The 24649-nt window shown below is 37.3% G+C and overlaps 3 protein-coding genes and 1 long non-coding RNA gene across 28 annotated transcripts in view; 1 reads left to right on the forward strand and 3 right to left on the reverse strand.

Moving 5' to 3' along the window:
* mapre3b (microtubule-associated protein, RP/EB family, member 3b) overlaps nt 1-2011 on the reverse strand; it is a 16795-nt gene extending 14784 nt beyond the window's left edge. Inside the window, exon 1 of the mRNA XM_087246467.2 lies at nt 1876-2011. The gene's annotated coding sequence lies outside the window, so the exon portion shown is untranslated. The remainder of the gene's footprint in view (nt 1-1875) is intronic.
* LOC148679883 (uncharacterized) overlaps nt 1-24649 on the forward strand; it is a 759583-nt gene that overhangs the window by 369912 nt on the left and 365022 nt on the right. The gene's annotated exons all lie outside the window — the stretch shown is intronic.
* dpysl5b (dihydropyrimidinase like 5b) lies at nt 292-17502 on the reverse strand. 3 transcript variants are annotated; one of them, XR_015482012.2, is made up of 14 exons: nt 17440-17502; nt 14723-14987; nt 12195-12353; nt 11004-11183; nt 10142-10210; nt 10005-10049; nt 9737-9812; nt 9474-9630; nt 7885-8026; nt 5736-5878; nt 5263-5470; nt 4471-4648; nt 1876-2144; nt 292-423 (listed from the first exon to the last, which is right to left on the reverse strand). XR_015482012.2 is itself a non-coding variant. In XM_088649804.1 (13 exons), the coding sequence occupies exons 2-13, from the start codon at nt 14984-14986 to the stop codon at nt 2059-2061; spliced, it is 1707 nt and encodes a 568-aa protein (XP_088505930.1). In that variant the 5' UTR covers nt 14987; nt 17440-17502; the 3' UTR covers nt 292-2058.
* sobpb (sine oculis binding protein homolog (Drosophila) b) overlaps nt 18842-24649 on the reverse strand; it is a 42233-nt gene continuing 36425 nt past the window's right edge. For 5 of the 23 annotated variants that reach the window (XM_088649586.1, XM_087245526.2, XM_087245533.2 and 2 more), the window contains one exon: nt 18842-19671. In XM_088649586.1, coding sequence (XP_088505712.1) covers nt 19645-19671 — 27 coding nt within the window. In that variant the 3' untranslated portion in view covers nt 18842-19644. 23 annotated transcript variants of the gene reach the window in all.

Consider the following 24649-nt stretch of genomic DNA (forward strand, 5'->3'; position numbering starts at 1 on the left):
TAGCTCAATATATCAATAAAGCTGACATATTAATTACAAAATTAAATTATACATAATTTTTTTTTTACAAAATATAAATATACAACTTAAAAAATAAGGAAAATTTAGACACAAATGTGAAATGTCTTGCAAGAATAATGATTACAAAAATATAAACTAAAGCATAATTGTCTTATTTTGATTATACAAATTTCCTGAAAAGTATATGCATGCATATTATGCACATTTTAATATGCATATGAAAAAAATTATATATATATATACACACAAGCATGCATAAATAAAGAAGCGTTTCTTTAAGGAGTTTTTAAATTTTATTTTTGCACTTGATAAAACAAGCCTTCACTTTCAGGACTGACTAATTCCAACAGCAGGTCCAACAACACAAAAATACAAACCGATTCACAAAGTGCTTTGTTTTTCCTGAAAAACACCAAAACCATACAAATCAAGACCGGCAATGAACAACTGCTCATTTAAAAAACAGCACCAATAAAACCAGCCCTACTGGAGGAGCTCATGCTTGGATCAGGACACAAAACAGGAACAATAACACACAATTTACCAATAATAATGAACACAAACGAGACTCTACACACGAGATGAGCGTAAATCTGAGTTTCAGTGAACATGTGCAGCTCAATAAACTGCTGATTAAACAGGGAACGTTCACACATGGTTGTTTTAACGTTATGATCTTGTAATAATATTAATAGAGGACTTGCTCAAAGTTATCCCTTCTCAGAATGTTATTTATATTCAGAATATTCTGAAATGCTCCTCTTATAACTTAGTGGTAATGTTTATCGAATAGATTTGTAGTTGAGCAATAATTCATTTGTAAGTGGAATATGTTAGTGTTGGAATAAACGCAGATCAGCCTGTTAACATTAATAAAATCAATCACTTTAGATATTTCATTACTATACAATCAAGACAAACAACAAACTATATATATATATTTGAGTGTGTGTAAAAGACATATATGTAAAATCTGTCACAGACACTGTTTTCATATAAGGGCTTCATCACTATAAACACAATCACTAACATCAGTGTGTGTGGATTTCAATAAAATATATGACTGGCTCAGAAACTATGGAAACACGATTTAAATCACTCAGACAATACTTGCTTTCATCCTCTCATCTCTCTTTTGGCAAACATTATTAACAGTGATCTGGAGAAGAACGACCCGACTGATTGGATAAACATCTGAAGAACGCTTGGACACATTTTAATTTTACTATTAAAATAACACAGAAGTTTAAAGGGGGCCTATTATGCAAAAATCACTCTTATAAGGGGTTAAAACCCAGCAGTGTGTGAATATATCCAGCCTCTAATGGTCAACATGAATTAACCCTATATTTTATAATCAGACTTGATGAAAACAGTCTGCAGAAACACTTTGATTGATATTCGCCATTTGTACTACGTGTCATCAGAGGGGGAAAGCCCCGCCCACTAGTGCCCATCTCTCTCTCTCATTAGCATAAACAGCCCTGAGTGAGAAGAAGCTGTCTATCCATTAGAGCTTCTTTACATTTTCACAAAGGCAACATTAGTCGAGTTTTAAAGCTGTCACTATGCTGATGCACAGGCATTTGTAGCTCCGCCCTCTTTCAAGAAGACCACAATCTCATTTGAATTTAAAGCGACAGCCCCCAAAATGGCACAATTAGGATCAAAGTTTTAAAGTAGGGTCAGTTTCAGAGAGTTAGAAAACATTATTAGTGGGCTATTTCGAGCTGAAACTTCACACACTAGAGACATCAGAGTCTTACTTTACAGCTTGTAAATAAAACATAATAGGTCCCTTTTAAAGGTGATGTTGGCAACATGAAACACTGTCGTATTTGGCAATAGTGATACCTTTCAGATGTGTCCAAACGCTGCTCTGCTACCTCTCTCTCGCTGTAATGTGGCACAGTTTTCAGCTTTTGGCACTTTGGATGCGACTCTGATTGTGATTTTCTCCACTTCATACATTTAGTATCTTCAAGCACACAAGGACAGGGACATACAGGAGTCGCCATTGAGACCAACTCCAGATCTTCACCAGATTCCACTGGAGCGTCCGCCGGGAGGAGCCAGGATTCGGGCTGAGGACCTTTTGGGAATGTGGTCGTCCACCTGAGCGCCTGCGAAGACAATACAGCAGAAACTCAGCATAACCTAACACTAGCTACACTGTAAATAAAGATCTGTTAATGAACAGGTTCTGTATTTAGTGATACTCAAGTGTTTTCTGTTTATTTATGGCTGTGAATTGCATTATAGGATGTTGATCTCTGCCAAAGACTATAGAATACACAAAACTTGTCACTGAAATAGTTTTGAATGGGGAAAAGTGTAACATCAATATGGCGAATGCAACCCTGAATACTAGTACAGGAGCCAAGCAGCGATCGCTATAGACTGACGTTTCTCCGTCGGAGATGCACAGACCAGATGTGTTTATAAGTTATACGGATTTTGTGGTCAAACGCACTGAAATCTTAGCGAATATATACAAATAAAGCTTGAAATCTCTTTTAAATGAACCAACTACACTTGAAAAACAATCGTTTTTTTGGTTTTCTGTATGAAACAAACACAACATATAGTCCATCCTGTCAAAAGCACATCACACGACAGAAACTACCCAAATGTGCACAAACAAGGAGTTGCTGTAATTTCTGCAGGAAGTACTTCAGAAGAGCAGCACGATCAGAAGATCATTATTCAGAGGATGATCATGTGTAGAAGGGCCATAAATGAGGTTGGTGTCGTGACCTTGTTCTCTTCGACATTTAGAAACAAAACTGAGACGGTTGTTGTTTAATTGTATTGGTGCTTCCTAATGTGTACAGTAATGCTAAGCTTGGCAAACAGTTTTGGAGAATTTGATGTTTCCCCATTCAGACAGTATGTCCAAGCATACCGCCCGAGAGGCGTTTCAAAGATGGCTGCTGAGTGAAATGACCTGCCTTAAAGGGACTTTGGAAGCGTCCGAAATCACCTACCTAGTAGGTACTGCATTTGAATTTAAATGTACTACTCAGCTGTCAGAAAAGTATATTCTATACAGTATGAATGTGAACAGTATGAAATGAACTCGGACGTACTACATCCCCCATTTTGTTATCACGTCACCGACCCGGGTCATTTGCACTGCTTTACTCCCTTGAATCATGAGATAGAAAAGCATGCATCGAATGCAATTTCAGATGCAGCATTTGTCTCTGCTCTTGATGTTGAATAATGAATATTCAACAGTTTGAGTGACTTTTATTGGACAAAAGCAAGCCCCGCCCACATCAGTTTATCCTCTATTGATAGTTTTCACGTCGTCACACCATCAGGGGAATAGAACATAACTATCTCCTGCTGACCACCAAGTCACAAGCTGAATAATGTGTCCTTTTTTAGCCAAAAAAAAGATAATTATTGCGCAGTAAGGTACATCATTACTAACCGACGAGACACACGTCTGCTGTGCTACTATAGAAATCCCTCATAGAAAAATGTATAGATTTGTACGTCAATATTTGTCTACAATTTCTATTGTAATTTGCAGGTTATGTGCAATTAAAGTACAAACTGAAATGCAAAGTCAAAGAACAGTAAACAGCAGAAGTGAACAAAAAGATTTCCCTACCAGCAGATTTTAATCTAAGCAAAAGAAACCGACAGTGAATATAAAAGCAGACACTTACATACTATAACACCATCAACAACTGACTAAATTGCTGAGGAGCATACACAAGATAGATTTAAAAACAAATGAATAAATAAATAAATAAATAAATAAAATATCCAAATTGGAGCCCTCACAGGACATGACAGGTTTCATTCATTCATTTTCCTTCAGCTTAGTCTCCATTTCAGAGGATGCTACAGTGGAATGAACCGCCAACTAATCCAGCATCTGTTTTACACAGTGGATGCCCTTCCAGCTGCAACGCAGTATTGGGAAACACCCATACACACTCATTCACACACACACACACACGCACACACTCATACAGTATGGCCAATTTAGTTTATTAATTCCCCTATAGCGCATGTGTTTGGACTGTGGGGGAAACCGGAGCACCCGGAGGAAACCCACACCATCATGGGGAGAACATGCAAACTCCACACAGAAACGCCAACTGACCCAGCTGGGACTGGAACCAGCAACCTTCTTGCTTTAAGTAGACAGTGCTAACCACTAAGCCACCGTGACAGGTTTAAATGACTGAAAAAAAAGCAGCGGGTGCAGAATATATAGAGCGAAAGTGCCCACAATTCACAGCTTGTGATCATATCCCTTGTTTTGTTCTGTTGATATGTGATCCAAATATTCATAGCTTGAAACAGATGGAAATATGAGCGTATTGGGCTGCATTCCTATGGAGATCCCATTGTATTTTTTTCGCCTGACAGCCTCCGTACAAGTCATGTGACTGAAAACTATCAATAAGCAGATTGACAGATGCACACCTGACAGGCTGAAGCTGGACTCGTGCAGGTCTCGTATGCCAGTGTGTCTGGCGGCGGTGGCGGCGGTCCGCATGGGAACGTCACCCTCTGGAGAGCCCGATTCCTTCCTAATCGAGCTCATAACGGAGGCGACGTCGCCCGAATATGGAGCTCGATCCACACCACGCACAGCCAGCGTCTGGGGATTCACTCAGCATTAACATCATGATGACAGTGTGAGAATCAGATTGCAGATCGTGTAAAATTTGTAGTCATTTAAAGACTTATGTACAAATGACAATGTAACTGGAGTACTTCTGGATTACATTTAGATTACTTTTGTGCTAACAATTATTTGCTGCTACATATTTATGGTATGGTAAACATTTACGGTGATGTAATTAGAGTACTTTTGGATTACATTTAGATTACTTTTGTGCTAACACTTATTTGATGTTGCATATGTACGGTAGATATTTACAGTGAGGTAATTACATAATATATCGGAGATAATAATGGTAAAGTAATTAGAGTACTTTTGGATTACATTTGGATTACACTTATGCTAACACTTATTTGATGTAAGATGTGTATGGTATCTCATGATAATATATCTGAGACATTCATGGTGATGTAATTAGAGTATTTTTGGATTACATTTACATTACTTTTGTGCTAACATTTATATGATGCCACATATGTATGGTAATGTATCGTAAACATTTATGCTAATGTTATCAGAGTACTTATGTGAAATCAGAGTATTGGTGTCCATGTCATTGTACTTAACGGTTAGTGCATTAACGGAGTCACCTTTTCTCTCTGAATCAGCTTCTTATAGAGGAAATCTGGAAATGCTCTCATCGGGTAGAACTTTCCGGATCCCTGAGCACACATGAAGACGCCGTTTTCACACACCAGACGCCCGCGGCTGATGGTCACCAATGGGACGCCGTGACACCGCTGGCCCTCAAACAGGTTGAAGTCTCCACCCTGAGCCTGAGTGCTTGCTGAAATCGTCCTGTTAAAATGTGTATGCTGATAAATACATATGACACTCATATATGTTGAGCACTGTATATGTCTCAGTACACAAATACCCAATAAAAGTCTTTTAAAAGGTACTGGAGTGCATTTTACGAGAAAACACTTACGTCTTTACACATTTTACAAGTCATGTTTAATTCAAAGCTGTTGCTTTTATTAAGTTTTATTAAGTATGTAATGATATTAAGTAAACTACATTAAACTGTGCTTTTCCAAATACGGTTATTATCATCTTGTACCGTGTGGCGTCTGGATCCCACACAACCACATCCGCATCGGCTCCTGGCATTATACGGCCCTTGCGTGGATAGAGGTTATAGATTTTAGCAGCGTTTGAGCTCGTCACCGCCACAAAACGATTCTCATCCATCTTCCCACTGACCTAAAAACATAAAGACACATCTGTCAGACTACGAGCCAGGGAAAACATTCTGGAAATGTTCTCTAAATGTTCTCCCAGTAACGTTAACAGAATGTCCATTCAAAAGCGATGTGTGTAGTCTTTGATAATGGCACAAAAACCTTCATGCGTGTGTATGCAGAGCCGGGTAGTAGGGGATTACATGTAATCTGGATTATGTAATCAGATACAAAAATCAAATACTTATAACTAGAGAAAGCGACTTTCTAAAATACTTGTAATCTGATTACAGTTACTTTTTGATGGATTAAATATTATTTACACAGTGGCGATAAACTGTTCACAATTCACGGATTCTCCTAATTTTTCTCTGTTTTTAATGTTTATATTTGTCATCATAACTAATCCTGCCGCTCATTCAGTGAGGTGTATATTAGTGTGAGTATTGTAAGTATTAACTGTTCATCATTGCACTTTACACACAAGCTGTTCAGGCTCTTGTTGCTGATAAACAATGAAGATATTTTTACTTTCTATCTGTCAGAATAGCACAAGATTATCCTGCTTCAATATGTGTAATGTCAAATAAGGGAAAGCACAAAAGTAATCTAAATGTAATCCAAAAGTAGTCCGATTACATTAACAAAAAATGTCTACCATAATATACATTACCATAAATGTCGACCACACGTTACCACACCACACCACACATATGCGGCATCAAATAATTGTTAGCTAAAATGTAATCTAAATGTAATCCAAAAAGTAGTCAGATTACATTACTGTAAATGTCTACTATACATTACCATACCATACCATACATTAAACTAGCAGAAAAGTAATCTAAATATAAATGTAATCAGTGGCGGATTTATGCATTGGCAATGTGTAATCTAAATGTAATCCAAAAGTAGTCAGATTACATTAACAAATGTAAAGTATGGTATGTCTACCTGACCTTACATTACCATAAATGTCGACCATTCGTTACCACACCACACATATGCGGCATCAAGTAAGTGTTTGCTTAAACGTAATCTAAATGTAATCCAAAAAGTAATCAGATTACATTTCTGTAAATATCTACTATACATTACCATACCACACATATCTGTCATTAAATTAGCAGAAAAGTAATCTAAATGTAAATGTAATCTGTGGCGGATTTATGTATAGGCAATATGTAATCTAAATGTAATCCAAAAGGAGTTAGATTACATTAACAAATTTAAGGTATAGTATGTCTACCTGACCTTACATTACCATAAATGTCGACCATACGTTACCACACCACACCACACATATGTGGCATCAAATAAGTGTTAGCTAAAACGTAATCTAAAAATAATCCAAAAAGTAGTCAGATTACATTACTGTAAATGTCTACTATACATTACTATACCATACATTAAATTAGCAGAAAAGTAATCTAAATATAAACGTAATCAATAATAAATATAATGTAATAAATGTAATAATATAAATGTATAAATGTAATGGCGGATTTAGGCATGGGCAATGTGGGCGATCGCTCAGGGCGACATCTTGCAAGGTGCGGCATGGAGACATAATCCCCCCAACCCCTTCACTTTTATCCACGAAAGGGCAGCACAAACACCAGTATCTTGTTAGGGGCGCCATAGAGAGAAGCACCACCCTTCACTTTCGTTGACGCACCTTTTTCGCTTTTCGTCGATTTACATTACCATAAATGACTACCATATGTTTCTATACCATACATACGTGGCATCAAATAAGTGTTAGCGCAAAAGTAATCTAAATGTAATCCAAAAGTATTCAGATTACATAATCATAAATATGCAAGAAATATATATATATATATATATATATATATATATATATATATATATATATATATATATAACTAAGAAATATATAACAGGCTACAATTTTTGTCATGTAATGTGTAATCAGTAACTGGTGATTAAAATTCATAAGTATTCCACCCAGCTTGTTGTGTAACTGTGTTTGCGGTTAGCATGTGTAGCGTGTTGTTATCAACGCACCACTCCTCTCTCCCAGATGACGCTCATGCGGTCTTCGACGCCGGGCGCCCCGTGAGGGATCTTCGTGAAGTCTTCTTTGCCCATGGCCTTCTGCTTGGTGCTGAATGCGCGATGATCTGACGCCACCACGTTAATGATGTCGCTGCGTACACAGGAAACACATCATCACATGTTAACGATCCTCTAATTTCGCAAACTGACTCTTTTTTTACATTTGCTTGTTTCTCCGCAGCAGTAGTGGTTATAGTTGGTAAACTTAGAACGTAATGAATGGAAGAGCACAACAAATCATTCTTTTACAATCCTATCATAGATATATACACTAGATATCGCATAGGGACCCTGAGCATGCGTCAATAGCGCCGCCACATTGGTACAGTGCTCCCAGGACAAATGTCATTTAACCGCACTAGTCAAGACAGTGTTATTACGTGAAGATGCGGGACTTTAGCGCTGTCTACGGGTGTAGTAACGAGCAAACAAAGAAAACAAAGCACAAAGGCAGAACATTTCATAGGTAATATTATGTTTTTTTTTCTGTTGTTTTTTTAACGTTATTGATGATAACAGTCACTTACTGCATTCAGCATACGACAAAGCAGCTCCAACTCACACTAAACACTTGGCTTATGCTAGTTTTGTTGAATAAAATCAGCAAACAATGCAAAAGAAATATGACAGCGAGATGCTGCGCTGCCAGAAACTTGTATTATTGTCGCCTAACGTTAGTGAAAGAGTCGTTCGGGGTATGACTCCCTCCGTCAGTATGAGCAGTGGGCTCCCTCCGTCAGTATGAGCAGTGAAAGCAGGAGAGGAGCTGTGTTTCAGGACATGATTAGATCAAATTTAACAGGGAGGGTGAATAGTACATTTCTGTACACACAAACACAAGCTGTGTGTCAGGAATGCCCGTGCGGTCACTGATCCATCAATGCAGAAAAGTGATGTAAAATTATAATTTTCGTAATTAGAAAAAAAAATGTACATACTAACATCCAGGAAAACTCCCGATCATAGATATATGTGTATATGTGTATATCTCTGGCTTTGCATGGCCACAGTCCTCCACTGTACCTTGGTCCCGCATTCATTTCAAAGGAGCGCTACCCTGTAGCAAGATGGCGGCGCTATTGACGCATTCCGTCCAATAGACAACAATAGGCCAGGCGACATCTAGTGTATATATCTATGCAATCCTATTAGCTGAAATAACGACAGAAAAACTCCAGTATGGTGTTTTCAAGACTTCAGAAAAAAACAAAAACAATAGTGTGAGACTAATAAAGGCAGCCAGAAGAGAGAATAATATCATATCTACTGTCCCACCTCCATAGACTCTGCCTTACAAACACCGAGGGGAAATTAATTTTTAGTAATTTGATGCAAAGATGATATAATGCATAAATAAACACATATACAAAATACAAAATATAAAACTGCAAATTAATTTTTTTTCATGTAAATATTACAAATTTTTCAGGATTTAAGATTGATGACCATTAAACGTGTCATAACAGTCTTGTGAAAAGGGTCCATGAATAAAGGGCATTTTAGAGCTCTGACTGGCTGAGCGTCTGATTGGTTCGTACTTTCCCAGCAGGCCAATCAGATTGTCGGGGGTGTTGGGGTCGAGCCGGAGGGGCGGAGCTATGACATGAGCAGCGGCGTGAGCCCAGTCCTGATGATAATAATGCATCCCAGAGAGCACTGCATGAGCCACAGTCGTCTCCGCCTGGACCACCCTACCTGGAGCACACACACACAGACAGAGAGACAGACACTCAAACGCTGCGTTATCGACATCAGTGTGTTTATAAGCACTATAAACATTTCTGATCATACATAAACTGACCTTGCATGCGGGCGGCACCGATGACATCAGCTGCAGACATGCTGGACACGTTCACTAAATACACTGGACAGTGAGCCTGTGATGAGGAGACACGCGTTAGTCACACACACACACACACACAAATACACTCACTCTCTCCCACAAATCACTCACATATACACAATCTCTCTCTCCCACAAATCAAACTACACACACACATATACACAAATAATCTCTCTCTCTCTTATACATACACACACTTTCTCTCGCTTATTGTCTGTTTTCTCACCCTGTTGCCGATAGTTATGGCTCGATGTGTGGCCTCTGCTTCCAGCTAAAGACAGACAGACAGACAGACACACATCAGTCATAATGAAAGTCTCATTATAAACATTATTCTCACACACACATGCTCAAGTCTCTAACCTCCTCCGGTCGACTGATCTCCATCCCTTCAGGACCACTGATGCCCAGATCCAGAGCCTCCTTTGCCCCCTGAACACACATGCACAAGCGCACACACACATGTATTCATATATTCGAAAATCTAAAATAAAACAAAACAAAATATAAAACAAAAATAAAAAAACACAATAAATACAACACAATAAATTAAAAGCAAAACAAAAAAATCAATAAAACAAAATAAATTAAAATATAAAAACAAAACAAACAAAAAAACACTGAATAAAACTAAATAAATAACCCCCCCCAAAAAAACACTAAATAAAACAAAATAAATTAAAATATAAAAACAAAACAAAACAAAAACACTAAATGAAACAAAAATTTAAATATAAAAACAGAACAAAAAATACTAAATAAAACAAAAAATAAAATATAAAAAAAACATTAATTAAAACAAAAATTAAAATATAAAAAACAAAAAAAATACTACATAAAACAAAATAAATTAAAAACAAAACAAAAAACACTAAAAACAAAATTAATAAAAATATAAAAACAAAACAAAAAACACTAAATAAAACGAAAGTAAAATATAAAAACAAAAATGTACAATAAAAGCAAAACAATAAACACTAAATAAAACTAAAATTTAAATATAAAAACAAAACAAATAACACTAAATAAAAGAAAATGTATCAAAAAATAAAAGCAAAACAAAATATAAATCAAGTAAAATGAATTCAACTAAAATAATGCTGCATTAATATTAAAACAAAATAGTATAAAATAAAATACTACTACACTGTTCAAATAATACTCTAATATCTAATATGTAAAAAAAACATATTCTGAGACAATAAGCAAAGTAAATGAACTCCACCTCCAGCACCAGCTCTCCGTTCTCTGCGTGGATTCGAGCAATGGCGCCAATGTTTTTACAGGTGTTCAGAGCCTGATAAAGCTCAGAGTCCTTCAGCATCATCGTGTCTTTATACGCCATAAACATCTGGAAGGAGTTCACACCTCGCTCACCCACCAGCACCTCCATCTCCCGCTCCACCTGCACACAACACACCCAAAACATCAACCACATCTGCATATGATGGCTCAAATAAATGCACAGCTGTTGTGGGATTAAAAGAAATCTGCATAAATAAAATTAACATTAATGAAGTAAAAGTCAGAATTATTTGCCCTCCTGAATACTTTTTTTCCCAATTTCTGTTTAACGGAAAGAAGATTTCTGACACATTTCTAATCATAATAGTTTTGATAACTCATTTCTAATAACTGATTTATTTTATCTTTGTCATGATGACAGTAACTAATATTAGACTAGATATTCTTCAAGACACTTCTATACAGCTTAAAGTGACTTTTAAAGGCTTCACTATGGTAATTAGGATAAAGTTATTGTATAAAAGTGGTTTACTCTGGAGAAAATCCAAAACAAATATTGCTTAAGGGCAAATATTTGACAAAATTCACAGGAAGGCGAATAACTCTGACTTCACATGTAAATAAAAAAACAATAACAGTAGTAACAAACAAACAATTAAAGAAAATAACCATAAAATCATGAAAAACTATAAAGTAATAAATGAATAATAATAAGCTACACATCACATACACACACATGCTGTCACATGACTTAAAGCCTATTATGTCCAGATATCAAATATTTTAATATAAACTAGCTCAAATAAATATCTAAAAAAAGCTCTATTACACTTCTGCATGACTAAAATAACACATTGAAAAAATAAAACTGAGATGCACATTACCTGCATATGTTATTTGCACAGTTAAATATGTTTAAGAATAAGTTGCATAATTGCTTTGTAATTAACTAAATGCATAAAAGTATGGAAAAACACAATAAAATTATAATAATAACTAAATAAAATATGTGCAAAACGTGTATATTAGTAGGCTACACTGTCCAATTACCAACTGAAATAGTTATTTAAAAAAAAGTTATTAAAATATTAAAGTTATTATTATTACTACAATAATAATAATAATAATATATTTTTATTTATAATGGACCTTTCTATGACTCGTGCAGTACCTTCGGCCCCCACCAGGTGACGCCAACGTGCAGCGCGTAATCGCAGCAGGCTTTAGCATCCGCGTGAGCGCGCATCTGCTCAAAAGCATCCAGCAGAGACGCGCCGCGATCCGGGAGAACATGAGAGATCAACATCGTGGAGCCGCCCAACAGCGCCGCCTGCGCACACACACACACAAACACAGAGCCACACAACTCAACACCTGTCTTCAGTGTGTGTGTGTGTGTGTGTGTGTGTGTGTGTGTGTGTGTGTGTGTGTGTGTGTGTGTGTGTGTGTGTATGGTATGTGCATCTGTGTGTGTGAACAAGAGAAAGTGTAAAATTGTGACATTCTGTTTACATAAGAACATCAGTGTGTATTAACATTAAAACATGAGTGTGTGTGTTTGTGTGTGTGTGTAGAATGTGAAAGTGTGTGTGATTCTGTCTATTAGCAAAAGAATATAAGTGTGTGTGCACGAGTATGTTTGTATCTGAGAGTATGTGTGTGTGTGAGAGACCTAGAGAGAGTGTAAAATTGTGTGTGTGTGTGTGTATCTGTCACAGTGCATTCGTGTGAGCAAGACAGTGTAAAAGTGTGTGTGTAAGTGTGTGTGTTTACAGAAAAACGTGTCTGTGTGTGCATGTCAGTGTCTGTGTTTACAGATGAACATCAGTGTATGATGTGTGTTTAAGTGTTTGTAGATGTGTGTCACAGTGTGTTACGGGTGAACATGTGTGTGCGTGTGTCCTTGGTTTGTTCATAGTGTTGAGAGAACGTTCCCTAAAGTTTCTCTAAAGTTGTGAGAGTGTCTCTTGTTGAACACTGAACACACACACGGTCTGAGATGAGTGTCTGCATGAGTGGAATATTAATGCATGTGAGAGAGACCAAACAAAAGACACACACACACACACACACACACACACACACACACACACACACACACACACACACACACACACACACACACACACACACACACACACACACACACACACACACACACACACACACACACACACACACACACACACACACACACACACACACACACACACACACACACACACACACACACTAATGCTGGTCTACTGCTGCTTTTACATCCTAACAGCAGGAGTTCCACTATACATGCACTGTTCTCTTCACTCCTGAATGTAGAAACGGTCACATGTCTGTCTCATGATGTCATTTCCTCCATAATATCCGCTTTATTTCCCTTTACAGCGTGTCGATCATCATCATGCTAATATTTGCATGAACACATCCCTGCACAGGAGTTTAGATTTGGCATATTAGCGCTCCTCCTGTCACTCAAACTGCACTGATGATGACGTCACAGAGGAAGTGCAGGAGTGTGGTGTTTCCTGTGTGTGTGTGTGTCAGTGCCAATCTAGCTCAGCTGTTACTATAGTAACAGTCACTATAGAAACTGGAAGGTTACATCATCCATGCTCATGTCAACACACACACACACGAGGAGTTTTACTAGTAAAGGAGCTGCATGTCATGTGAGGGCAAGGGTGTCTGTCTGTGTGTGTGTCTGTCTTTGTGTGTGTGTGTGTGTGTGCGTGATAAAGTGTTTGTTTGTGTAACTTTGTTAGACGTGTGTGTGTGTTTAAGTATAAGATTTATATTATATTAAATAATGTGTATGAGTGTGTGTGTTAACAAGTTAATGTGTGTGCCAGAAAGTGCACGTTTATGTGTGTGTCTTTGTGTGTGAGTGTGTGTATGTATGTGTTGTGTATCACTGCATGTGTGTGTGTGTGTGTAAATAAAAGAATAAGTGCATGTTTGTGTGTGTGTGTGTGTGTGTATGTGTATATATATATATACATATATATATATATATATATATATATATATATATATATTGTTATGCATCATTGCGTGTGTGTGTGTGTATACATATATAAATAAAAGAGTATGTGTGTAGGTGCATGTTTGTGTGTGTATGAGTGTAAATTTAGGAGTAAGTGCATGTGTGTAGGTGCATGTTTGTGTGTGTGTGTATACATATATAAGTGAAAGAGTATGTGTGTAGGTGCATGTTTGTGTGTGTGTGTGTGTGTATATATTTATGTAAGAGCAACTGTGTAAGGCATGTTTGTGTGTGTGAGTGTGTGTGTGTTTATTTATGTAAGAGCAACTGTGTAAGGAATGTTTGTGTGTGTGAGTGTGTATGCATGTATGTGTTGTGTGCGTCACTGCAGGTGTGTGTGTGTGTGTGAATATATATAATTGTAATAGCGAGTGTGCGAGTGGATGTTTGTGTGTGTATGTATGTGTTGTGTGTGTCACTGCATGTGTGTATATATATAAATTTAAGCGCATGTGTGATTGAGTGTCGGTGCATGTTTGTGTGTCACTGAGTGTTTTTCCCATGTGAGTCTCTTATTATGTGTGTATGTGTGTGTGCGCGCGGGTTTGCATAAGTGTAAGATCATATATATATATGTGTGTAAATGTAAAAGCGTGTGTGTATGAGTGCCATCATCATGTCAGTCTCTGATTGTGTGTATGTGTGTGTGTGTGTGTTACCTTGGTGCCGCTGTAGAAGTCGTCCTGTGTGTGTGCGTTCATGAATGTCTGGTGCAGGTGAACGCTGCTGTCGATGCCGCCGGGAATCACCAGTTTTCCAGTCGCATCGATCACCTTTGCTCCGCCCGGGATCATCAGGTCCCGCCCCACCTGCTGGATCCGCCCGTTCTCCAGGTAAACATCTGCCTCCTCTGTGACATCATCATTCACCACCCGGCCGCCTTTAATGAGGATCCGCATGGAGGAGCCGCCGCCCGACATCATCCTGCAGATTGAAAATAAAATACACAGCGCAGGTAACTCGACCATAATCATTCATTCATTTTCATTTGGCTAAGAGTCTATTTCTAAAGGTTGCCACAGTGGAATGAACCGTAAAGCATATGTTTTATGCTGCGGATGCCCTTTCAGCCGCAATCCAGTATTGGGAAATACCCAAACACATTCATACACTACAGCTAATTTAATTCCCCTATAGCGCATGTGTTTGGACTGTGGGGGAAACTGGAGCCCCCAGAGGAAACCCACGCCAACACAGGGAGAACAAATAAACAATCACGTGATTCTAAAGTAAGGATGCCGGGAATTCAGATTTAAATCACAGGAATAAATTATACTTCACTATTTATTCAAATTAAAATCAGCTACTTGAAATTGTAATAATATATCAGAATTGTTGGCCATATTTATGTTTGAATAAATGAAGATTGGTGAGCACAAGAGACAATCATGTGGAAATAAGATTGAAAAAATATGAAAAAGGGGAATAAAAGAGCTACAGAGTACAGCCTATTTTAAAAATTAATATTTATTTTGCTGCAAAACAGACTTATTAAACAGATATATTTATTAAAATAATATTTTAGTCACAGAACATCTTTAGAAATAGAAGGCTAATATTTAAATTCAAGCAAAATTTTGCAAAATTAAATTACAAACTACTAAATTTTAGATATTTTTTAGTTTCTCTTGATTTTTTCCTCCTTTAATTTTTATTTATTTAATATTTTTTCTGAAACATATAAATTTGGGTGTACTTATTTTTGGGCCGCTATTGTAAGCTATTTTATTAAAGCCGTTTTATTAATAATTAAAAATGTATTGTGCAAAAACTCACATTTATAGTGAACAACAAACAGACTAGATAGTATCTCTCCAGCTATAAAACACTACATATGAGAAAAAAAACTGCTTTTTCCCTGAGGATGAAACAAAACTGTGCTGATTTACATGCAGATGAGACATCAGAGAGAGTTCAGTGAGGCGAGAGGAGAAACGAGAGCGCTTTCTGTCTCCAAACAGCACATTTAAATGCAGATTTTACCATTGTAAAATTCCTCTGCACTACATTTTCTGTCATGCACACTGAAGACAAAACCACTAACATCACTTTACACACACAGAGCTGATAAAAATCTGTGTAACGCTGACGGAATATGTCATTTTACAGGCATCAGAAGGTTTAAGCTGTACTATAAGCCTCCCATCAGAAGCATCACAGTGTAATAAATAAATAAACATCTATATATAGACTGTACAGGAAAAATAGGTCATCCTTCATTAAAAAAATATGGTGCATATGTAGTATTGTTAAAAAACAAAAACAATTCACCACACACACACACACACACACACACACCTAAGGGCTAATGCAGCATTTAATATGCAAATCCACACACAGCAGGAGTGATGACATCAGTGATAATCGGTGTGTGATGATGCGTGCTGTGTGTGATGTGAGCGGAGCAGAAAACATGCATCTTGCTGTGATTACATCACACACACACACACACACACACACACACACACACACACACACACACACACACACACACTATAATGTCTTTTCATCTCAGCATCATGTGATGTATAACAAAAATGAGGCAACATTTAATATTTGTTGTACTACTACATTATGTACCTCAAAACTGCAATCAAACACTAAACATCAACACTGAGCATCTGCATATTATTGACCTGCATCTAATAATAGCTAGCATACTAATGTCTAATCAATTTGTGCTTGTATGTTATAAATAAGAACAAGTAAATAATAAACAAGTACTGGTGTTATATAGATTAGAAATAGTATCTAATGAATATGTACTACTATTTAACAATCTCTACTATATCGTAAATGAGTAAAAGATTTGTTGTTATATTGTATTAATTTATATTATATTGTAATTAATTTCGAATATAGTAAAAATAAATGCGAGAGAGCATAGACACATTAAGCAGTCTCTCAAAGCAATGTGTTTTATATTGATATCCACATATGTTTGTGTAGATCTGCATCAGGATATCATCCCTCCATCTCAGAACATTTCTTCTCGAGATTTACGTTATTTTATATTAATTAAAATAACTCACGCTGTAATATTAGCATTAGAAGTCATTTTAAAGCTTTACTGTTAAAATACAGACATTTTATGATGACTAAAAACATCAAATACATTCGTTGTGGTAGAGCTGCTTTAATATAATCAGTATCATAACGCTAAACACCTGCAATCACAACCCAACCGAAACCAAAAACGTAAACACATAACGGTAACGTTACATACACATCATAGAAATGTCATATTTAGACAAAACCAGAGAAATAACGAGGACAATATCAGTTCACAACGCGAAGATTAAAACTCTTCCTGTCAATAAACCTGCCGTACACAGTGAAATATTAATTTTAAAACGGATTTTCTGTGTTGACGTACCGTATTTGATGATTTTCCTTCTGTTGTGCGTGCACTCGCTCCACCGCGCGCCCGATGACAGCTGTCACTGCGCGCGCACGAGACCGAGAGGAGCGCGCGCCAGGCAGACCAACCGACCAATGAGAAGCTGTAAAACAGGATGACTGGGGCTTGTTGTCATAACGCAAGTCATTTTAGCAGAAAAACCTTTGTTGTTCTGAAAAAAAATAAATAAATACTAAAATCATGAAGGGTTTTAAATTTTTAATATCTATTTTTAATTCTGTTAGCTAAAGTTAAATTACTTATATAGTATAAATGTATATAGTTATATTATACCGTGTTCAGCATAAATGAGTACATTACCTTCTGAAAATCAATATTTGTATCCATTTCTAAGTATATATATATATATAGACAATGTTTGGTGCATTTAAACAGTTATATCCATTATAATAATATTATTCTTTAGGAATAGAAAAAAAATACATTAACGTTCAAATGGGGTGCTACAAAAACAATTACAATCTTATATATTTTTATGTTTTTCTAGATTTTTCCTGCTTATAACCAAGTTATTTAACATTTCGACCCAATAAATGCATGTGTGTGTGCTCATTCTTGCATGTTTTTGTTACGATTAGTTGCAGATTTGTCTTTGGCACTAATCAAATGTACATGGATAAATATATTACTGTAAAGCATCCTGTAAAAATCTTAATTTACATATGAACAACTCATATTTATGTTAAATAAAGTATTACACTTTTTATTTTATTCTGACTGTCCATAAATTCATTTAAATATAGGAACAATTGCATTTTAAACAATGATAACTGCAATTCAAGCATTAATTCGAGATATCTGCAATGTTAATTGCACTAGTAAAACAAATTTTGAGACATCTGTAAATACATTTTGACTAGTGAAAACTCCATTTAGGATATCTGTAATGATGTTAAATTAAATGTAAGCGTTCTACAACTCTAATTTGACTCAAAAATTATTCTTATGATATCTATAAATGTGTTTTTGAGAATTTTTTCCTAATGCTGAATTTATAAAATCTCCAATTTGATTATGACTAGACAAAACCCATAAAGATTTCAAATTTTATTTAATATTTATAATTACTGATAATTAAATTAATGTTTACTAGTCATTACTAATTTGCAGATAATATTCAGACAGAAATATTTTACAATGTAACAAAAATAAATAAATAAATTAATTATATATATATATATATATATATATATATATATATATATATATATATATATATATATATATATATATATATTATATATATATATATATATATATATATATATATTTATATATATATATATATATATATATATATATATATATATATATATATATATATATAACCTGCTATGAAAACACCCAGAAATATAACTTGTGGTTTTTAGGGTTTTATTATCAATAAATCAAGTCATTGACATAATTCTCTGTTCATAAAATTACATAAAACAGTCACTGACAGGTCATTGTCATAACGTGATATTAAAAGTATTTATCATTTGTCACATTTAAATTATTGTACAGCTAGTTTACAAGTTCATGATGGGCATCATTAAGGATAAAAATCATGATGGATGCAAAAAAACACCAATATGAATCATAATCAACCATGAAAAACGGAAAGACATGTAAAAGCGCAAGGCTGTTAATACAACTGTTTTTCCTCCAATATTGTTTGGCCTTCTGTGCATTGCAGCAGTTGGCACTGGGGTGCAATATTATGCATTTAAAGAGACTGACATCATTAAACACATCATAATAAATCAGTGTCAATAGTGACAACAGTGTCAGTACAATAGTACGGTCTCCCTCTGCTGGACGGTAATGGAAGTGTCCGCTGAAACACACATGATGGCTTTGGTCATTTAATACTGACACACACACACACACACACGCACACGCACACGCACACGCACACGCACACGCACACGCACACGCACACGCACACCTCATTTCATCATTCTGTGCTTTCATATTGTTTATGGCAACAGGACTTGACTGTATCAGAGGTGTACTGTATTAAACGGCTTGAGGAAACATCTAGGGCAATGGTCTCATCCCTCAATTCCAGAAGGGCCACTGCTCTGCACGATTTAGCTCCAACCACCTCCAACTCACCCTGCTTAATAGTCTCTAGTAGTGTTGAACACCTTGATTATTTGAATCAGCTGTGTTTGATTAGGGTTGGAGTAAAACTGTGCAGAGCTGCGGCCCTCCAGGAATTCAGTTTGAGACCTTTCTGCAGGTCATATTATCTGTCTGCAACCCTAATAATCCCCTCAGAAACACGTTTCTCTGCATCAGCTCAAATGTCTAGTGACGTTAATGGCACAAATTCAAATCTACATGACATTAATGGTCTCTGAAAGGATGATAATGGTAAAGTATTAGCTTGTAAAAGCATTAAAATATCTGTGCTGCGTTTATAAAACAGCATACTTACATTATCATGTAGGACATGGGTCTCAAACTCAATTCCTGGAGGGCCGCAGCTCTGCAAAGTTTTGCTCCAACCCTTATCAATGCCCATTAATGCAAATGTGAAATAGCCACTTTTTCCTGTCATTCAATGTGTTTTGGTCATTATCAATGCACTGTCACTTTAAGTAGATAAAATAAAATAGACCCAGCACTGCTGCTTCAGATGCTCACGCCTCGCGCTGCTGCTGCGTGCTTTAAAAAAAGCTCTACTCTGTTAACATGGTTGCCGAAAACACACGCTCTGCTCACGCTTGCAGTGTGAAACAGGCTTTACACTCTTTTGAACACCTTGATTATTTGGATCAGCTGTGTTTGATTAGGATTGCAGCAAAACCATGCAGAGCTGTGGCCCTCCGGGAATTGAGTTTGAGACCCTACATTGTAGGCTAATACCATCCAACAGTAGTTTTTGACACTGTTCAATAATCGGGTTTAAAAATAAACAAAATTGAAGCCGTTATTGTATTCACTACCAGTCAATAGACTGGACACACAGATGGTAACGAAATGCAAGAAAAATAACCATTGATTGGCTGTTGAGATGTGGGCGTGGCACTTAAAAGCGAAAGCAAGCAGACTCTAGGAGGCGGGGCTTAGCAGAAATCCTGCCTACGTCACCAGAGACTAGTTTTGTCTACTGGATATTTAGATTACAAATGAATATAAAGTACTGCATTCCTCTATTTCTGTACGCTATTGTTCTTGTTATGCCATCAGTAACAAAAAGTTTAAAAATATTTATTTAAATTAAATATAAAAGTGTGACAAAACCATTAGACATAAGCACAGATGCCGTCATGATTTTGGAAAATAAATAGGATGCATTCCTCTTAGATGTTTATGGGAAAACACCTCAAAGATAGCTCTCGGTGAGGTGTGTGTGTGAAGATTGTGTGTTTCTGTCTGCTCTTGGCCTGATGTGATCTGCATCGGTTTCCATTTTAACCCATTTCTATTATATTTAGCGTGATGTAGAACTCATGTTTTACAGTGGGACACTCTGCTGATGGTGCTGGGCAGTAATGTTAGCTCATAACGTTGAGAGAACGTTCTCTGAATTACTGTGTTTGTGCTCTTGCACTGTTTAGGCCGAGTCTAAAAATGCCCTGCAGAGCCGGTGTGTGTCAGGCAACCCTACACCACAGCTGAACATGCACACACTCCCTCTCTCTCCATCACACACACACACACAGAAACACGCACACACTCTCATACACAAACTCTCTCTCTCTCACATACACACACTCATCTGCAGTGAGGAACAATGCGCGTCTTTGAGTGATGTGAGCAGAAGCAGCACACACACACTCTCCAGCAGACACACAGGGGCTGCGCTGGATCTGAACACACGGAGAGGATCTGCTCTGCTGGACGGCTGAATACACACCCAGAGGATAAACGTGTCCCCGCTTCACCTAAGACACACACAAACACACATATTTAATATTAGTAATAGTAAAGCTCACATTATATTATTATATTACATGAATGATATTATATTATAAAACAAATTGTAATTGATTAAGCTGTATAATATTTTAACAATACATATACACTCACCGGCCACTTTATTAGGTACACCTGTCCAACTGCTCATTAATGCAAATTTCTAATCAGCCAATTACATGGCAGCAACACAATGCATTCAGGAATGTAGACACGGTCAAGACGATCTGCTGCAGGTCAAATAGAGCATCAGAATGGGGAAGAAAGGTGATTTAAGAGACTTTACACATACAACCATCTCTAGGGTTTACAGAGAATGGTCTGACAAAGAGGAAATATCCAGTAAGTGGCAGTTCTGTGTGTGCAAATGCTTTGATGATGCCAGAGGTCAGAGGAGAATGGCCAGACTGGTTCCAGCTGATAGAAAGGCAACAGTAACTCAAATAAGCACTCGCTACAACCAAGCTCTGCAGAAGAGCATCTCTGAACACACAACACGTCCAACCTTGAGGCGGATGGGCTACAGCAGCAGAAGAGCACACCGGGTGCCGCTCCTGTCAGCTAAGAACAGGAAACTGAGGCTACAATTCACACAGACTCACCAAAACTGGACAATAGAAGATTGGAGAAACGTTGCCTGCTCTGATGAGTCTCCATTTCTGCTCACACATTCGGATGGTTGGGTCAGATTTTGGCCTCAACAACATGAAAGCATGGATCATCCTGCCTTGTATCAGCGGTTCAGGCTGGTGGTGGTGGTGTAATGGTGTGGGGGAGATTTTCTTTGGGTCCATTAGTACCAATTGAGCATCAACGCCACAGCCTACCTGAGTATTGCTGCTGACCATGTCCATCCCTTTATGAGCACAGTGTCTCCATCTTCTGATGGCTACTTCCAGCAGGATAACGCAGCATGTCATGAAGCTCAATCATCTCAGACTGGTGAACATGACGATGAGTTCACTGTACTCAAACGGCCTCCACAGTCACCAGAGCTCAATCCAATAGAGCACCTTTGGAATGTGGTGGAGTGGGAGATTGGCATCATGGATGTGCAGCCGACAAATCTGCAGCAACTGTGTGATGCTATCATGTCAATATGGAGCAAAATCTCTGAGGAATGTTTCCAGTACCTTTGTTGAATCTCTGCCACCAAGGATTAAGGCTGTTCTGACGGCAAAAGGGGTCCGACCCAATACTAGTAAGGTGTACCTAATAAAGTGGCCGTGAGTCTATATATAAATAATATGTATAATAAAATATATATTACATATTTTATCTCGAAAAATAGTTTATAAATGTTTTGAAAACATTTCATTGAGCACAGGAGTTTCAGCTTTGACAGAAATAAATGAATTCTTAACTCCTGAGCTATTAGCAAATCCCCTACAGCGCCACCTAGTGTAGAAAGGTTGCAGATGTGCCTGATTCATGCTGTCTGATACATCGGTTTATAAATAAGAGAACACAATGAGCAGAAACACAGCAGCAGCTTCACTAAAGCAGGAGAAGTGCTGAAAGCCGGACGTGACTCCAGTTTCAACCCTGAGTGAGCAGATCCACTTACAGCCATAAAAGCAGCCCAAAACACCAGGAGATCCACACGCAGCAGCCATGAGCAGGAGAAACACCAGCAAAGCAAAAACACACCATCACCACGCACAGGAAAGCTGAAGACATATGAACAAACGAGAGCCTGGATCAGCCATGAAGGCCCGCCATTGTTTCCTCTATTAGCTTTGGAAAAGCGCCACTGAAAACAGAAAGATCACCGACCGACAGCGGATGCAGAACTCAGCTCACTTTCACTGCAGGATCAGATTCTCTCAGATGTTTCTATTGAAACGCTTCCCAGTCAACAGGGAGAGCTCTAGAAGTTTCTTCAAGTAACGTTAATGGAACATAACACACACTCATACATGCACACACTCATACACACACTTAATGAGCAGCCGAATATGAACGTGATCTCTCACCACACGGACATGCTACAGTGAATCTAAAGTTGTTTGTATGATAAAACTTTACATTTGGAGCGCTCAGTAGTGAAGTTACACATGTATTGAGAACATCAGCAACGTTTAGTTGAACAGAGTGTGTGTTTGTGTATGTGTGTGTGTGTTTTTACGTCTTAAATCTGCAGAGCCTATAAACCTGCTCATTTCTGCTGAAACATGAGATGCAGAGGAACCTCCAGAAACAACATCTGGAGCTGCGCACACACACACACTCACTTATACAACACACACTTAACACATACAGACAATAATACATAATGCACACACTCACATACACACAAACAAAAACATATGCGCACGTACACACACACATACAGACAATAATACATAATGCACACACTCACATACACACAAACAAACACTTAGACATATACACATTCGCACACACACACACACCTGAACATAACTTACACATATACAACACTCAAATTTATACACACACACACACACACACACACAACAAACACACTTATGTATAACACACTTACTCATTTATACAAGACACACTGACAAACACACACTCATTTACACACATTCATACATAAGCGCAAACACACACACACACACACACACACACACAAAATATACACACACTTATACATAACACACACACACACACACATAATATGCATTCACACTCACTCTCACACACACACACACAAATACATATTGCGCACACACACACACACATATAACTCATATTCATACACACACTCACACAACATACACACTCATATGCATGACACACTCATTTATGCAAGACTCTCACACACACACACACAAAATATACACACTCATACAAAAACACACACAAGCAATCACATTCACACACATGCAAACTTAACACATACAGACAATAATACATAACACACACACTCACACACTTAAACAACTTACACATCACTCAAATTCATACACACACTCATACATAACACACACTCACTCATTTATATATACACAAGACACTCAAAAACACACACTCACATATATTCAAACATGCACACACAAACACCATATACACACACTCATACATTCCACACACACTCACTTATACAACACACATATATATACACACACACACACACACACACACACATTATTATACAGATACAGACACACACACTTATATATAAGGTCTCTGGTTTCTACAGCCGCTTCATTCTGCTTTTTTCACTGCTAATGCAACTCTAGAGCTGCGACAAGGATTGAGTTTCTGTCCGGCGCCATTCTGAGGGAAA

The sequence above is a fragment of the Danio rerio genome, chromosome 4 (genome assembly GCF_052040795.2).
Source record: "Danio rerio strain M-AB ecotype USA chromosome 4, GRCz13ab, whole genome shotgun sequence".
In the NCBI taxonomy this organism is placed as follows: Eukaryota; Metazoa; Chordata; class Actinopteri; order Cypriniformes; family Danionidae; genus Danio; species Danio rerio.

Bases quoted from the DNA above. Each gene is read 5' to 3' on its own strand.
- dpysl5b (XM_088649804.1), bottom strand. From the start codon at position 14,986: ATGATGTCGGGCGGCGGCTCCTCCATGCGGATCCTCATTAAAGGCGGC. The intron at 8,027-9,473 runs GTACGAACCAAT...CTGTGTACGCAG, and splicing joins CTGATTGGCCTGCTGGGAAA to CGACATCATTAACGTGGTGG. The intron at 5,879-7,884 runs GTGCGTTGATAA...TTATGTTTTTAG, and splicing joins TCATCTGGGAGAGAGGAGTG to GTCAGTGGGAAGATGGATGA.